The sequence below is a fragment of the Zeugodacus cucurbitae genome, chromosome 3, assembly GCF_028554725.1.
Source record: "Zeugodacus cucurbitae isolate PBARC_wt_2022May chromosome 3, idZeuCucr1.2, whole genome shotgun sequence".
NCBI classification, from domain to species: domain Eukaryota; kingdom Metazoa; phylum Arthropoda; class Insecta; order Diptera; family Tephritidae; genus Zeugodacus; species Zeugodacus cucurbitae.
Window position 1 is genome coordinate 71500188 of NC_071668.1, and position 16857 is coordinate 71517044.

The following is a 16857-nucleotide window of genomic DNA, read 5'->3' on the forward strand; positions in this document are numbered from 1 at the left end:
TAAATTCTGCGATTAATTTAAATGTTAATAAAACTCTTACCTTTTATCATTTAACATTTGTCCAATATCTTTAAGCATCATCTTATACACAATCATTGTTAGAAACGGATACATTTTACACACTTCCGATAGAAATTCTTTGTTCCAACAATGCAAAGGATATTTTCTGCATAACTTCCGCTGATGGCCATAAAGCGAATAAAATGTAAAATGTTTTCTAGCCATCTTCAATAGAAGATCCGTTTTATTATAATCACATTGTAATAATTGCTTTAAATATTTTAAGGCGTCTGTTATTTCTGGTACTGCACGTATAATTTGATGTTTCGAATCATACAATGGTGAAAAATGTTGATAGTACCCCGGAGCACGATGGAAATATTTAACAAGCCGGCTGGAACCCGACAACCATCTTGTGACAATCACGTTTCTAACTGTGTTTTTGTTACCAACTACAATTGACATATTCGCTGAACGTAAGGAGTTAATTTCATTATTCACAATTTGTCTTTGTTTAAACAACGCTTCCTTCATATTAGGATTCTTGGGAAAAATAGTAAAAAGCGCCACAAACCAAATACAAACTCCACAATATATAAATAGTTGTATTTTCCACATGGTGAGGCAGTAAATGTTAGTAAATGGCTAATATAAATACATTTGTACATTGATCGTTTTTCATTCAACGTAGAAATAAAACTTGACAAAAAATTCAATGCTTGGAATTGAAAAAAATCTCTCCAACATAGTATCCAACTTCGGTTGAAACATTTTGTTTTTTACTCAGCAGAAATAAACACTGTATTGAATATTGTAAAACTAAAAAACAAGTCTATACCCATTAATTCTAGCGCCAAAACAAAAAATAATAATAATTTTTGCGTACTTATTTTAGAAATGAAGCAAACACGATATATGAAAAATGGTAAAAGCAACCATGTATTCTCTACGAAATATCTTTCAAATTCAAATGTCATACAATTCTGCCTCACACCTTTCAAGTAGTAAATACGCCAACCACCCATATTCGCCATGCGTAAAATTCGCTTTTATTCAGATTTCTCATTCCTCAGAGAGACGGTTTGTGGGCACTCTCAGTTTACGGCGAATATCTGTTACAGTTGCGGCGAACAACAACACCAAAATGTCACAAAATGTGTTATTCCAATCGAAAACATCGAATTTTGTTCATTTTCTTCGGGAAAAAATCAAGAAGAAAACAAAACGACTACAATACAATAGAAGGCAGCACGGCGAAAATCACATTTAACTCGCGACATATGAATTATTGCACAAGTAGTCAATTATTCGCCGTCGAATGTGGATATTCTCAAGTTGCAGTGCTATTAAAGTGCGCCGGGCCATTAATTCATTCGTTTTTTTTGTGTAAAACAATTAGTATTTCCGAAAACCAGTCGATCACGTAGACATATTTATCGTTTAATTACGCGAGAGTTGCTGTGAAATACAATATTTGAGAAATTTTGCGCGCTGTAAACTTTAATACAGAAGAAGTGTAGGGGCGACTAAAGAGGCAGCCTCATGTGAAAAAGAGGAATATTCGCAGTGAAAAAATGAGTTCTGTGATTGTATTGGATTCCTCGGACGAAGATGAGGTAAAATGGCAACAGAGTAAATAAAAAGAGGGCGATAAAAGTAGTACGAGTATTATAATGACAAACCATGAAACTATGAATACATTTTTAATTTGTACACTCGGTAAGGCCAATTATTTGACGAGTTGTCTGTTGTTGGTGTTAATCTATGCTGCCGACGGCGCACTTTTCTGTGTGTGTTTTGAGTTGGCGCTAATAATTGTAGGCCAATAAGCGCAACTACAGTCAATAGTAGTTGGCGTCATTGACGTGCATTGTGCTCGGTAGTTCGCCTGCAGAAATAATTGGTCAGCAGCGCATTTTACATGTGTTTATTAAGTGTGAATGTTTATGTGTGTGTAAAATTTGTACTTGTTCAATTTAAAGGTATAATAAACTCTACAAGGTGTAGTAGCGAAGTTCAGAGTGGAGACTTCAGTTTCCCCGATTGAATGCGAATACCAACAATCGGAATGATGATGGTGATGTTGAATAGTTGAGTGAGCGAAGAACATTACTGAAATGTGTGCACCAACCAAATAGACATATACACACACAGATCTCCAAAAAGTGCCTCCGCGTAGTTAAATTTCTTGAAAGTGTTGTTAGATTAATGGGAGTAGTCGTTGTCTTTTTCGCGCTATTAAAGAGGCACTGGTATGCCAGGGTTGCACATAACGTTGTAAATTGTGAGTTTAGTTGTGTGCGGTATACTACAAACGCGGCGAATTCAAAGAAAGATGACAAACAGTTGACAAATGTTTGTTTACATATTTGTGTTTGTTTATGATTTTTAAACTTGCGCACGCATTCATATACATAAATATATAAAATAATAATGACCTATTTTTTATTATTTAACGAAAATGCTAATTGCATTGATGCATAATACAAATGTAACTTATTTTGTATTGTTTTATTTTGTAAATTCAGTAATCGAGCGCTAATATTTTCATTATGTGTCTCTTAACATTGTTATCATAAACTCTGTTTTATTATATAAAATCAATCGCAGGAGGACATGATTAATCATATTAATCACACACTTCATATCTTTGTATACAAAAAAATTAACTGAAATTAATGCGTAATACCTGTAATCGCTACAGCAATAATTGTAGTTAGCGTACAGCTGTGTTCAAAACTTATATTTTTCTAATGTGTAAAGCTTTTTCGATTGTGTAGCACATGATAATATGAATTTACATACGTTGACGCTGTTTTAGAGGTACTGCAGTTAACTTTGGCGCCTATATTTTATCAATCAACGCCGACTGCGCAGTCGGTGGGTTGTGTTTACGCTGTCGATGCGATGTTTTCAAAAATGTCTCCACTTTAGCAACTTGCACATGAAGCAAAGACTTTGTTTTGGTCCAAGACAAGTCTCCACTTTAAATTTTCCCGCCTTTTATTTTTGGATGATTTTTGTTGCATGTGGGTGAATAAGCAATGTATAGAGTGTAAGAGAAACTTTAAGAAAAGTGGGAGGGAGGTGCTAAGCATATATACATATGTATGTATGTACATATATATATTTCGTTAGTTATTTAATAATGAATGAATTAAAAAAATACCACAACCAAAAGTGTTGTTTTTATTTTAAATAACACAACGTACTGGACATAATAATTTGGTATTTGTATTATTGTCATTTTCCTTTTTATTACAATTTAATTACCTGTATTACTTCTTTTAGGTACCAACGAAGCGGGCTTTTATTGCTCCATCAATTCCAGCCACAATAACACCAATAAAGGGAACGACCACAAAATGTTCAACAAATGTGGCAGAAAATCAACTAAAACATAAAAAGACGAAACCACGTAAAATTCCTAGCGGCATTACAATCACGCGACGCAGTCCTGTTGATGTTACTTCAACTAACAGCAATGTTGTGGGGCGTATTGCCGTTACAAATGTGAATCAGACAGCTGCAAAAATTTCAGCGGAAACAGTTGCTGCAACTAGTAAAGTAATTTTATCCAAGACTGCTACGGCAAGCCTTTTAAAAATTAATGCAACTCCTACGCTAGCTAATTTGAAAGAAAGACAAACTTCTACGCCACCTAGACATCTACCACAACACATAAACACAAAACAACCACAACAGTTACAAGCTGCTAGCAAACAGCAGCAGCAACAACAGAAACATTTGTCGCAGCAGCAATCACAAGGAGTACATTTGCCACATTTATCACAATTGCCGCAACTGCAGCCATCTCCTTCGGTGTTACGTAAACGTTTATCAACAGCAACTTCACCTACGCAACAGTTGCAAATACCACCACAGCAACAGCAACAACCACAGCCACCAAAGTTGCAGAAATCTAAACTGCAACATAATACGCCGAAAACACAGCAGCCGCAGCAACAACAACAAAAGCAACAGCAAACAGTGAAATTTGATGCACAAGTGCGAAAACTAAGTACACCCCCTGCTACAATCAGTCCCAGTAGTATTGCAACAACTTCCACATCAAATACTACGATGTTGCCATTAATTTCATCCGTTCAATCGATGGCAGCTGGTGCCACACCACCGCTTCAATTGCTGGCCACACCACCACATAGTGCGGCTACGACATTCAGTGATCATCAATTGTTTAGTCCAAAATTGATGCATACCACATGTAGTTTGCCGCCATCGACAACGGTCACGGCTGCACGCACACAATTGTCCAGCAGCATTAATACAAACATCAACAACAATAATGCGAACAGTAACATTAGTAGTAATTTTAGCAACAATAATAAAAATATTAATAATAATTTTAAAATTATGTTACCACCAAAAACTAGCAATAACAATGTGGTTAGTGTAAATCTATCGACGGCATCGATAACTTCCAGTGCTGTAGCTAGTTCACTAGCCACGCCAGTAGCATTGCAACAATCAAGTTCCGGACCACGTATTGCTTATGTTAATAGTCTTGCCACACAAATCAGTCCAACAATTGCAAAAACAAATAGCAATAATTTTGTAAATTATGCGCAAAAAGCTAAAACTACAACGCCACCTATAGTACCAATAGCAATCACGCCAGTTACAACAATGATTACACCGGGCATGACTACATCCTCAGCTGCAATTACAACAACACCAGCTCCTACAAATGTATTGGCAAGTGTACGACGTGTGAAGCCGACAACATTATTACGTAAAAACGACGAAGCTTGGTTGAAACGCGCAGCGACACCAACTACTTCCGCGAAAACGTTTAAAGATGATGATTTAGTATTAGAGCTATTGCCACATGCCACCAGTACTAAAACACAACAGCTTACAACATCAATGACGGTGGAACCTATTAAAAATACTGCAAAGTCTTCAAAACCGCCGGAGTTAGCAGTGAAATCAACACTAAATAAATCTAAATTTCCACTCAAAATAGACTTAACGGATTCGCCAGAAAAGACCAGCACTTCTCGGCTCAATGAAATTATTACAATTTCACCAACAACATCACCAACGCAATCCAAATCAACAAAAAATAAGTCCAACGCTACAGTTGCTAACGGTGATGCCAAATTACAGCCCGCTAAATGTACAACACCTGTTTCGGAAAAAAGTGTCAAATCCAGTGAAGAGCGTCCACCGCTCACCAGTGAGTATGAGGAGCTGCTAAAGGTGTGCCGAGAGGCGGATGCGTCGGCTGATATGGAAAAACTTGTGAAGACGAAATTAATAAAATACTATTATAATGTACATCCCGATTTCGTGCGGTCCAAGGGCTTTAGCAAGAATTTGCGTACGGTTATTACAAATATACAAAAAGAACCGGATTTAGTATATTTACATCTAAAGACAATAGTTGATGAGTTAAAAGTACGGAGTAAGAATAAGGAAGCATTACAGCCGGTGTTGATAAAAGACGAGGAGAAGAGTGATAGCCCAAGTGGAGAGAAAGATAAAGGTAAAGATAAAGACACTGCAGTAGATGCAGGAGTTGGCAATGAACCGGTCGAAGATATTAGCAGCACTGGCAATAAGCATACAGATGAGCAGATCAAGAAGTTGAATAAAGCATTGTATATACTAACAAAGCGTATCGCGGTATTGGAGTCAGCTGAAGTGGATTGGGATGATGAAGATTCAAGTTATCTGCAAGTGGAGCGTTTTAAAAAACGCGCGTGTCAGGTGTGTATTGAAATTTGAATTCTTTATAACTTATGTAATAAAGAGTAAAATATTTATAAATATTATTTTCTTATTTTGTCATCTCTAGATATACGAAAAAATTTGTGATCTTACCGGTGAGAGCAAGAATGCGCATCGTTTGGTAAAAAAGCCCATACATTTTAATGGTACCACATACACACAGTTCAATAAGACATTGCAAGCGTACATAAATCGTACGCGAGAATTTCCCGACTATTTCGATGTGCTCCGTATGCTGGAGCACTGCAATCGTCAGTATGAGTATGCTTTGGCAAATTTCGAAATGAAGCGCATCGGTGAGTGCCTGTCGGTGTTGCAGCCGTAAGCCGTGTAATACTACTGTTATTTTGTCTATTAATTGCACTAAAGTGTGTGAAAAAATATTTATGAAAATATTTTAAATTTTATTTCAAAATTTTTCTTCTAATTTTTTTTTTATTTTTTCATAAAGCGCATGATGCATTCGTAAAGGTTGGGAAATTGTTGCAGTCGCGTCGCCGAACTGATCTCTATGAGACCGTTACACATTTTACAGCACACGAAAAGGATCCGGCCACAGTCGATGCGACGCTGCAAGCAAAACTAAGTGAGAATCAAAAGAAGCGTACACGCATTAGTGATGTGATTGAAAAGTGAGTCGTCGAATATTGTATTTTACTATAAATGAAAAGTTCATACAAATAAATTTTGTATTTCTTTATATAACAACAGATATGCGCGCGAACAAGATATGATCAGGGAAGAATTGAAGGAAGCACGTCAAGCAAAAGCTGCCAAGGATTTAAAAGGCGAGAGCAACGATGATGATAATGATGAAGACGATGCGATCGCTAGCACCAGTGCGAATGCGGCGAAAATTGCTGCATTACGCAAAAGCAAACACAAAAAAGTTATTGACGATGCCTTAAGGAGAAATGTCAAGCGAAATGATAATGATGACACCTTAGATGCTGATGAAGATGACGAGGACGATGACGACGACGATGAGGATGAGGATGAAGATGACGAGGACGATGAAGATCAAGTGAATGGTAGTGATTTGGAGGCCGATGTAGAGAAGCTAGCTAATGGTATACTGTCAGACGTCGAATCAGATGTTGAAATTGTAATAAACAGTTCGACAGAAGAAGTGAAAGAAAAAACTGACGAAGTTGCAGCAGATTTTGAAATAAATCACAAAACTGTAACAACTGACAGTTCAGCAGCCAACACAACAACCACAACCGCAGTCAGCACTGATTTGTTTGCAGCGAACACACAAACCACTGACACAACCACTGCAAAAACTGTTAAAGAAAGCACAACAACAATGCAAACAAACTATACTGTGAATAACAATTTGTTGAGACAAAAGACTGCAGATCCATTAGCCAACGCCACACCGAATACCGCTATAAAGACAAATGTGACAACAACAGAAACTGATAGCAAACAAACAGTAGCCGTAGCCAATGGACTTACAAAGACGGGTGTCACACAAAGTAGCAGCAATAACCCAACAACAATAGCACAAGCAACAAGTATAAAAATAGTTTCAGTTGCCAGCTTAAAAAATGTAAATATGGTGGATATTGAAAATAATCCCAGTATAGTTAAAAAGCCGACAAATCGGAATGCGTTGCAGACGAAAGCGCAAAATCCGATTGTGTCAGTGAATGAGACGATAAAACGACAACGCACAGTTGCAGAAATTGTCATTTCCGATGAGGAATCGTAGTTATGGCTAAAAGCGTTGCAACAACTCACTTAAGTTGACTGCACAGAAAATAATATGTGTGTGTAAATACAGGGTAATGCATAGCATAGCTATTGTTTAACAATAATTGTTTAAGCTCAAATTAATTTATTTAATTTACAAGCCAAAAATAGCTTACCACCATCAAATCTCAAATCAAACTAAGCTGATTTGTACAATAATGCAGCAGAAGAACTTAAACTGTCATAACTTCGAAATTGCATACTTGTTATTGTACTTTTATCAATTGATTTTAATTTATACTTTGCCACACCTACAATATGCCATTCTGGCAACTCGAAATACTATTTTCTACACATATTGCTTATTTAACTATTATCTCTTTCGAAACCTCTCAGCTCTATATTTGTAGACTGTAAATAGACTTTAGGTGTATGCATACGTATACTTTTGTTAAACAATTTTTTTTTGTGAAGGAATCGTGACATTTTTTTACTTCAAATAATTATTTTCTATTAGCAAAGCATTAAGCTGCATACGTGATAGGCCTGAGCAAATAAAAAATACTATTACAGATCATACAATCTTATTAAATTTTGCATTTCGTATCCATTTTGTAATTTTTCATAATACAGTAACTTGATGTACACGGTAACTATGTTTTCGGCATACATACATACATATGCACATATGTAAAACAAATTACTTGGGGTATCACTAGTTATGGCTATTTAACCCATGTCCTTTATATTGCGCGCAAGCAATCAGATATTTAATTACATCGTATATATAAACATACAATGTTTCATTAAATTCAAGTTGGCAAAATTGTGCGAAACACATAAGCACACACACTATTGTGACATATTTAAATTTATCATTTAACTGTAAATTGTAAATTAATATAGAAATTTAAGTAATTGCTAATTAATAATTAATAATATGCAAGTGAGAATACAGGTGCAGTACGTACATGTGTTAATTAAATGTGTTCTCAATGTCTAAATATAACTACAAATTATTTTTACGTCAAATCTACTATATACATATACTTTAATGTGTCTAACATATATTAGTTATAATTCATATGTATAACAGAATGCATATATATATTTTTTAAAATCTCTTTAGGCCTAAGCACATTTAAACGTATGCGTAATTATTTCAAAACACTAAACGGCAATAAATTTTAAGAATTTATATATAATATAAATATTTAAATGAGTTTTCTTTGCGACAGAAAGATTTAGTGTGTAAACTATTATTAACCCTGGTTGGTTATACTTATTTTACATAAACTAAGGTTATACTTCATTTTCTTTTATCTTTTACGGGAAAAGTTTTTGATTAAAAAAAAAAAACTAATAATTGTTGATAAAATTTTTTATTTAGAATTAAGGAAATAAACATAAGAACCTATTTTTTTTTTTTTTGAAAATTATGTACAGCTTTTGCAATTTTATTTTTTTTTTGAAGAAACGTAGTCGGTTCGATGCCTTTGAGGGTTAACTGTATATAACAAATTTTAAATTATTTTAAATAAAAAAAGTAATGCTATGTTTACCTTCAACATAGAACTTTATAGATAATGCAAGGCCGGTCCGATGATAAACATCTACATGAATGAAGGTGTATGCATATGTGTGTGGCTACATCGATACTATACTATATTATATATGTACTATACTATATTATATATGTACTATACTATATTATATATGTACACCGCACATACATTCTAATGTTCTTCGAGATAAGTTTCTGTCATTTATGAATATACATACCTACACACCTATGCACAAATGCTTCATTAACGTAAATGCGATTAGTCGGTTGATTAAAAACCACAGAAGATTCAAAAAATATATGAATATTATTAAATAGTAGCAGCAGTTTGTGCCAGAAGTAATAATGTACGCAACAAATATTGGCGGTGATGCGGCCACAATTGATTTGAATAAGGAATATTCGCCCACACTGAATTCAAAGCGTTTTTTAGAAACTGCAGAACCCAATAAAGCCGTAATCGAGCAATTTTTAAAGCTCACAACGGAACGTAAGTTATTTTATTACATACATTTACTGCAGTAGTGCTAAATTTTTTATTTTTATGTGTTTTAGAAACTGCAGCTGCACGTGCAAAATACAAAGTTCGTCAAAATGTTTCTTACGCAAAGCACTTTAAACAAAATGTAAATACTTTGGATAACCAAATGGTGGACATATACTATAAGGATAAAGAAAATGGTTTGATTTGAAGACAATATGTGTAAATTATAACAAACTCAATTATACATATACATATTTATACAGGCATGCCCATTTTCGTTTATATACACGGTGGTTACTGGCAAGAATTGGATAGAAGTACATCTGGTTCTTTTGTAGCACCATTAGTTGAACAAGGCTTTCGAGTAGTTGCCGTGGATTACAATTTATGTCCCACTGTGACACTTGCTAAACTTAACGAACAAATAATGCATTTCTTTGAATGGTTGTATGCATATGCAAGAGACACTGAAGCGAGGTAGGTACATTATACTCAAAATGTTTATTAGAATAATAAATTAATTATTAGCAATTAAATATTGCAGTAAAATCTCAATAAGTGGTCACTCAGCAGGCGCCTACTTGACAACTCTATTGTTCAGTAACAGTTTACTAAAATTACCATTTGCTGAGCATACGGTGTCGTTTTTCTTGATCAGTGGAGTTTTTGATTTACGTGAGTGTTGGAATTTACCAAGCGTTAACCCCGCGAACATATTAAGCTTAGATTTAGCAAGCGCAGAAGCATTATCACCAATTTGTTGGAAACTGGATACAAAATTCATCGAGTTTGCCAAACAAATCAAACTACGTATTTATGTTTTAGTAGCGGAAAATGACAGTGAAACATTTAAAGGACAGTCTTTGACTTTTGCAAAGAAATTGAGTGAGGCTGGTCTAAACATTGAATATGAAATATTTGAGGGATATGATCATTTTGATATTATTGAACAGGTGCCTGTCAAAGAATCCGTGATAAATATGTATTTATTAAAAAAATTAGTGTAATACATACACACATTAATAAGTAAGAGCACAGTGGATTAGTAAATTCCGTAATGAGACTCATAAGTTTGTGCGGAACACACCAATTCAATAAAAGCTGCTACTGATCATGTATTCGGAAGGCCTTTCCTTTGTTGTTTGGTAGTTGCTTTGACCGGAAATAAATTCTGATTAGATTCGGTTACATTTACGCAATTATCGTGGGAACGAACATTTTCGAATTCTGTAGCCAAGAACAAAATTAAATTATTTATAAATTTATAAGCGAACTGAAAGTATTTGTAATTTTTTCGATTTTGTGCGCATGTCCATCATATTTTCCTGCCTTTTGATCTGTTTGATCTGGTCATTTTATAATTTTTCATTCACAATTCCTTACAATTTTTTTAAATTAAAATCAATTATTTATTTTAATAAGAGCCAATTTCCAGGACAATCTCAATCTATTGGAAATAAAAAGCACATAGTTGTTTAATTGATTAAATTCAAATTGTGCGCAAACCTGCATAAAATAAATGTTCATGAGAATACATCATAATTAAATGTATAACACACCCTGTATAAAAATTTGTCACAATTGTGAATAGCGAATTTCATTTGACACTACATTCACATTGTTTTTGTTACACGTCATTTGTGGACAGTTCCAAATATTTTGGCCACCGAAAAATTAAAATTTGTTTTTATAAATATTCATAATATTTATTAGCAAAATGAGTAAAACAGTACAGAACGAAGAAGACACCAATTCCACATTATTTTACGCACGCAATGAGTACTATATTGGAAATTTCATGGGATCTATTAACTTTGTGCTTCCCGAGCAAGGCACAGCCAGCACGGAGCTGCTCTCCTATATGTATCTCTCATACTTAGCTATTGATTCTGGTCGCCTCATTGCAACCGATATAAAGGAGAATAACAATACTGCATTGCTAGCATTACGTTATGTGAATGAAGCTTTTGAGCAGCCTTCAAAAATTGAGGGTTTACTTGAGAAGCTAACTGATAAAATTGCTAGTGAAGAGGATGAAACTAATATTTGGCATATCGCCACCGCAATCGTCTATTGTTATGATGGACAATTTGAAAATGCTTTAAAAATTTTACATGGATCAACAAACCTCGAGTCAATGGCCTTATCCGTGCAGTGTTTATTGAGGTTGAATCGTATTGATTTGGCAAAGCAATTGGTTGCTAAAATGCAAGAAATTTCAGATGATGCTACGCTAACACAATTGGCCCAGGCATGGATTGCACTAAGCCTTGGCACTGAACAGATACAAGATGCATTCCATATTTTTCAAGAATTCTGTGAAAAACACAATCCTACCCCATTGCTCTTAAATGGTCAGGCAGTCGTTCATTTGGGTTTGGAAAGGTATGAAGAAGCTGAAGCTGTTCTACGTGACGCTTTAACTAAAAAGCACAATGATTACGACACTCTAATCAACATGATGGTACTGGCGCACTTGACAGGAAAGTCACATGAAACGATTGCTCGTTATTGGGAACAATTGAAACAGTTTCATCCAAAAAGTGAATTTGTTGCCGATCTAGACAAGAAGTCAACGGAATTTGATAAGCTTTGTTTACAGTATTCATTGAGTGGAGACGAAGCTGCACAAGCATAGAATTATTTAACTTATAAACTAAACTACTACCCTAACCATTCTTGTATACATTTCAAATAAATATAAAATAATAATGATTTGAAATTAATTAATCTTGTTTGCTTTTCGTTTAAAGTTATATTAGACTACATATTACATTTACATATTTTGTGGATTGAAGTATAAAATATAGACGTATAATATCCAATGTTAATAGCTGAAAATATAAATGGAGGTGTATGTTAGAAATATAACAATTATTAATTATTAAAAAAAATTATGTTACTTTTGTTTGAATCCATATTTTTTCCGTTCATAGAACAGATCTGTTTTGGAACTTCCAAGGTTTACAATCTTCGGACATCCGTCACGCTATAAATATTATTGTTATTTGACAGGTTAATTGTCATATATGAATACTCACGTCTTTTTCCTGAATTGTGCATTCTTTGCAATAGTAAGCATCGGAAACACCTGGTCCACCGCATATAACACATCGTCCTTGATAAGAACCATAATTGCACTCATCACAGATACGTACTAAGGTACATGGTCGAACATAAGAATCGCAAATAACACATTTGCCATCACATTTTTCGCACAATCGACCAATGGCTGCAAACATGTGTAAATAAACATTATAAAACTTTGAAATGGGAAATAATAGAAAACTTACCAACTCCAGGTTGCTTCCGACAAAATATTAAATCTGGATGATGTTTTGCCATTTATTAAATTATAATATTAAATTTATTATATTTGTTTACCTTCACCGGCTGGAATTGAGTAGATAATAAAGTTGCACGATGTTACAAAAACTAAATGAAACGATTGTGAATGGAACACAAAGGACAGTACAATTAATCTATTACATTCGCCTCAGGCAACAATTGTATTTTTTTAAACCATTTTAATTTCTAAAAACATAAAAACATTAAAAATAAAAACTTTCTTTCAAGCCGACGATCACACATTACTGGGAATTACTATTTATACATGAATTAGTGAAAATAATTCAATTTCGTACCTAACCAAAAAAAATGCATTCTAAAGAAGTCAATGCATTGACCAGAGATAAAGCATTGACCATGGTTATAACAACAAGAGCAACATTTACTCATTTATATTTACACAACAAATAAAATTGTTTCCTGTGGAATCTGTATTTATTTAAATTCATTCACTACTTAAAGCCATATACATAACTTCTGTTAGTAAGCAAGTAAGTATTTATATTAAGTAGGAAAATATTTAATTATACATATATTGTGTTTGAATAAAACGATTTGAAATCCACTATTACAAGTGTCAAATCTACAATTTGTTTTTTGTTTCCGCCTATAGTATCACATTTTGAAAGTTTACAACAGAAAACTATAATACTTTTATGGTCAAAAAGTAATTAAGCAATTTATGATAAATATTGTTATTAAATAATCTTATAGTAAAATTATAAGTAGTAACGCAGATTATTTATTTCATATTGTGCACTTACAATGTTAAAATATTGCAAAAGTTGTAAGCGGCTCATACACACATCATCTTATCAGATGCTACTCTCGAACATTTCTTCACACTCGTAAACGTGATAACGTAAGACGTCGAAATTAAATAATATATATGCACGTTATAAACAACGTCGCAAATATGTTTTACTTTAATCATATTTAGAGGAATTAGCACCCATAATAGAACGAATTGAACCGGTTGGTGAGCCACTGTCAGTGACAGTTTCCAAACCATTACCGCCCTTATAAGGCCGCGATAAACAATTATTAATAAATGAACATACACAATGGATGTATTGTGACGGATATTTTGTATAAATCTTTACATGCTCAGCGTCTTCAAAACATGCTGCCGATACATCCACACCACGCTCTTGTCGGACTTTAATGAATTTTTCAATATCCTATAAAAAAATTTAATAAATTTATTATTATTTGCTCATGTTGGTGATTCTTGGTAAGAACGTACCTGATAAGGAATAACCACATCACCCTTGGAATACACGAACAATTGTGGAAATTGAGTGGCCTCATTTTTCAAATCGCTGAAAGGATTTGTTTGTACCGGTTCAGATTTGAAAAATAAGCTTTTAAAAGCAGCAAACGTTTCCTAGTAAATATTATTTTATACATTATTTCAATAATTGCAACAAAATAATATTATTATGCGGTTTCCATACTCACCTCAACAAACCACATAATGCTTAAAGTCAAAGTAATAATTAGCGCTGTTACAGAGTGGCACTTCTTCCGCTCTTTTCCATAAATTGCTGTAACAGCACGATATAAACCCAAAATACGACGTTCACCAGGTGCAGAATCGAAAATCATGCCCCGTATTTGTATGGGAGTCTTATGTTTACGCATTGCTAACGATATGTGTTGATATAGGTAAGCGCCACCATTCGAAAAAATATGCACAATCACTGGATGTGAATCAAAGTTCATATCATACATTAGTTTCAGTATTTTTTCACCAATAGGAATCATTGCGGTGCGTTTCCAAAAGAGCGTATCCACTGGTGCGGTATAACGAACGGTAATTAAACTGAAAAGAAATTTATTATGGTAATAAAAATTTTAAAATAGTATGCAGATGTACAGCTACATTGAAGTAGAGTCATAAATTATTAAATTGCCACCAACAAAATACATAAATTGTTGTAATTATTATGTACTAACACTGAAAATGAGTAGAGATGGGGCGAGTGATAAGATAATCATTACAAACTAATCAATTTCTACACACATATTGAATATAAATATGTGTATATATCCTTAATATAAATATATTTATCAAAAATTGCATATATTTTGTATTCTAAGCGCATTCTCTCTTACCCACGGTCCTCATATATCTTCGAATATTTCATTAGGTAACGATCCTGACAGCCAGCCCAACCGAGCAACATGACTATAGGAACATTTGTATCATTGTACACAAATACAAAGTCCGACTCGCCGGTATCCATTGCATCGCTGCGATAATTTGGTGTGGGAAACTTAATAAAATACTCCAAGTTATCCTCATTCTGTACAACGTCACTATATTGTTGTTGACGTTGTGCAATCTGCAATGTGCGCTTCGGTGAAGTTTCGTTTCCTTCACGTTGTGGTTGCTGCGAATTTTGTGAATTATATTGATTTGCAGGCATATTGCGTTTATTAGGAGCAGCAGAGTCTAGACGTCGGATATTAGTAGCAGCTCCTTTCTGCTTGGCACCGTCAATGGGTGGTATTGTTGCGTTCGTTGAGGCAGCAGTGGCGGCGGCAGCTGCCGGTACACCATACGGATGATTAAAGGAATTCGTCGCGGACATTCTTGAATTGATAGTTTTCTAATATATTTAAAAAATTACGGTTAAATTGTTGAGATAAGTTGTATTTTCTTTTTAGTAGGTTAGGTTAGGTTAATCTGGTAGGCTTTTCTCGTTGGTAACAGAGCCACTGATTTTCGTAGTTTATTTAACAATTTGAATATTTCGCTTACGACGTGTGCTGAAAAATACATATAAAAATAATGTGTTGAATTTAAAACTGTTAGTTTTGACAAACGATTGTATGTATTTTGATTTTATGCACACAAATTTTCAAAACATCGAGAGAAATATTTGTAAACGAATATGTATATTTTCTATTATATATTAGCTTTTTTTTTTGTAATAACATATTTACGCACTTGTCCTTTTCGTTTTAATATGATTGAAATATTTCTATTAATATGAATTACATTCAAATGAAATAGTATTGTATAAACGTACTTTTTCATCGATTTTATTTATTTACGCTTTTACTGAAGTTATAGTTACGTTTTTAACGTTTATATCAAAACGTATATCGTTTTATATGTAAATCAATTATTAGGCAATCATTCGATTTTCAGGTAATTTCGATTTTCCGCAGGTTTCTTGCAAATTTTACAGCCTACTTTTAGGCTACAGCACTCACAAATACGCTGTTGCTAAGTTTATATTTACAGTAGATTTCCGTATCCTTAGACACTTTATTTTTATTTGTTTAAATATTATTTCAAATCTCCTCGCATAAATTTAAACTTACTCTTTCGCCGCAAATAATAAATATTCAGTGAATGTCTGCAGCAATTTGAACGTGTCGTAGTGTATGTGAATATTCTTGACCTTCTTACTGTCAAACTTCTTCACCTATTTCTCGCCCACCACCCATTAGAAAGCCGACATTTAACGCAATCACTTTATAAAAAAAATATCCTTAGCACATGTGATATTATATATTATTCCATAGGAAAAGTTTTAATTTTCTTGCGCTTTTATGCTCACTAAATAACTTTTATATAAAACTTACAATTTTTCTAAAATCTGCATATATGTTTACATAGATTTGTGTATGTAACATATGTAGAAGTCCTGCTGAGACCGCTGCCAATAATCAAATTATGAACTTGCTTACGTGTTTTTGGACAAAACTCCTGTCACCATTATCACCAAGGTAGCAGCAATGTAACTGCGAATCCGAATTGCTTCGACTGTGTTGAAACCTAACCATATTGAAATAAAACAATTAGAACAACAACTACTCCAAACATGTTTTCACAATTCGTCATTTATGTGCATATGTAAATAGCGAAACCTCAAACATTGCACATGCGCCAAAAAATGGTAATTCATTGAAGTTTCCATGACATTCGTAAAAGTTATCAAGGAAAAAATATATATTTAAATATATGTATATATATATATAAACACCGTCCGAT

At 33.8% G+C, this 16857-nt stretch overlaps 6 protein-coding genes across 9 annotated transcripts in view; 3 read left to right on the plus strand and 3 right to left on the minus strand.

The window, feature by feature from the left end:
- The window catches only part of LOC105217605 (carbohydrate sulfotransferase 5), a 79045-nt gene extending 78361 nt beyond the window's left edge, over positions 1–684 (minus strand). The window contains exon 1 of the mRNA XM_029043641.2: positions 41–684. Within this exon, the coding sequence (XP_028899474.1) occupies positions 41–618 (578 nt within the window). The 5' untranslated portion in view covers positions 619–684. The remainder of the gene's footprint in view (positions 1–40) is intronic.
- Positions 685–991: 307 nt separating this feature from the next.
- On the plus strand, positions 992–7853 carry LOC105217606 (daxx-like protein). Its single transcript, XM_011192678.3, has 5 exons — positions 992–1616; positions 3292–5733; positions 5822–6050; positions 6206–6386; positions 6466–7853. Exons 1-5 carry the CDS (start codon positions 1575–1577, stop codon positions 7469–7471), a joined length of 3900 nt encoding a protein of 1299 aa, XP_011190980.2. The 5' UTR covers positions 992–1574; the 3' UTR covers positions 7472–7853.
- A 1471-nt stretch (positions 7854–9324) lies between these two features.
- LOC105217607 (kynurenine formamidase) lies at positions 9325–10618 on the plus strand. The gene is made up of 4 exons (XM_054227753.1): positions 9325–9506; positions 9572–9697; positions 9764–9977; positions 10045–10618. Exons 1-4 carry the CDS (start codon positions 9362–9364, stop codon positions 10505–10507), a joined length of 948 nt encoding a protein of 315 aa, XP_054083728.1. The 5' UTR covers positions 9325–9361; the 3' UTR covers positions 10508–10618.
- A 485-nt stretch (positions 10619–11103) lies between these two features.
- LOC105217611 (coatomer subunit epsilon) lies at positions 11104–12226 on the plus strand. The gene has a single exon (XM_011192688.3). The coding sequence runs from the start codon at positions 11218–11220 to the stop codon at positions 12136–12138; it is 921 nt and encodes a 306-aa protein (XP_011190990.1). The 5' UTR covers positions 11104–11217; the 3' UTR covers positions 12139–12226.
- On the minus strand, positions 12216–12934 carry LOC105217610 (PHD finger-like domain-containing protein 5A). Its single transcript, XM_011192686.3, has 4 exons — positions 12794–12934; positions 12542–12732; positions 12404–12489; positions 12216–12334 (listed from the first exon to the last, which is right to left on the minus strand). Exons 1-4 carry the CDS (start codon positions 12843–12845, stop codon positions 12328–12330), a joined length of 336 nt encoding a protein of 111 aa, XP_011190988.1. The 5' UTR covers positions 12846–12934; the 3' UTR covers positions 12216–12327.
- A 326-nt stretch (positions 12935–13260) lies between these two features.
- LOC105217608 (transmembrane protein 53) lies at positions 13261–16709 on the minus strand. Of its 4 annotated transcripts, none has more exons than XM_054227751.1 (5): positions 16554–16709; positions 14967–15623; positions 14310–14673; positions 14095–14235; positions 13261–14029 (listed from the first exon to the last, which is right to left on the minus strand). In XM_054227751.1, exons 2-5 carry the CDS (start codon positions 15443–15445, stop codon positions 13775–13777), a joined length of 1239 nt encoding a protein of 412 aa, XP_054083726.1. In that variant the 5' UTR covers positions 15446–15623; positions 16554–16709; the 3' UTR covers positions 13261–13774. The 4 variants fall into 4 exon arrangements, with proteins under 4 accessions (XP_054083726.1, XP_028899479.2, XP_054083724.1 ...); XM_029043646.2 differs by having other exon boundaries at positions 16449–16605; XM_054227749.1 differs by lacking the exon at positions 16554–16709 and adding an exon at positions 15887–16209.
- Positions 16710–16857: the final 148 nt, after the last annotated feature.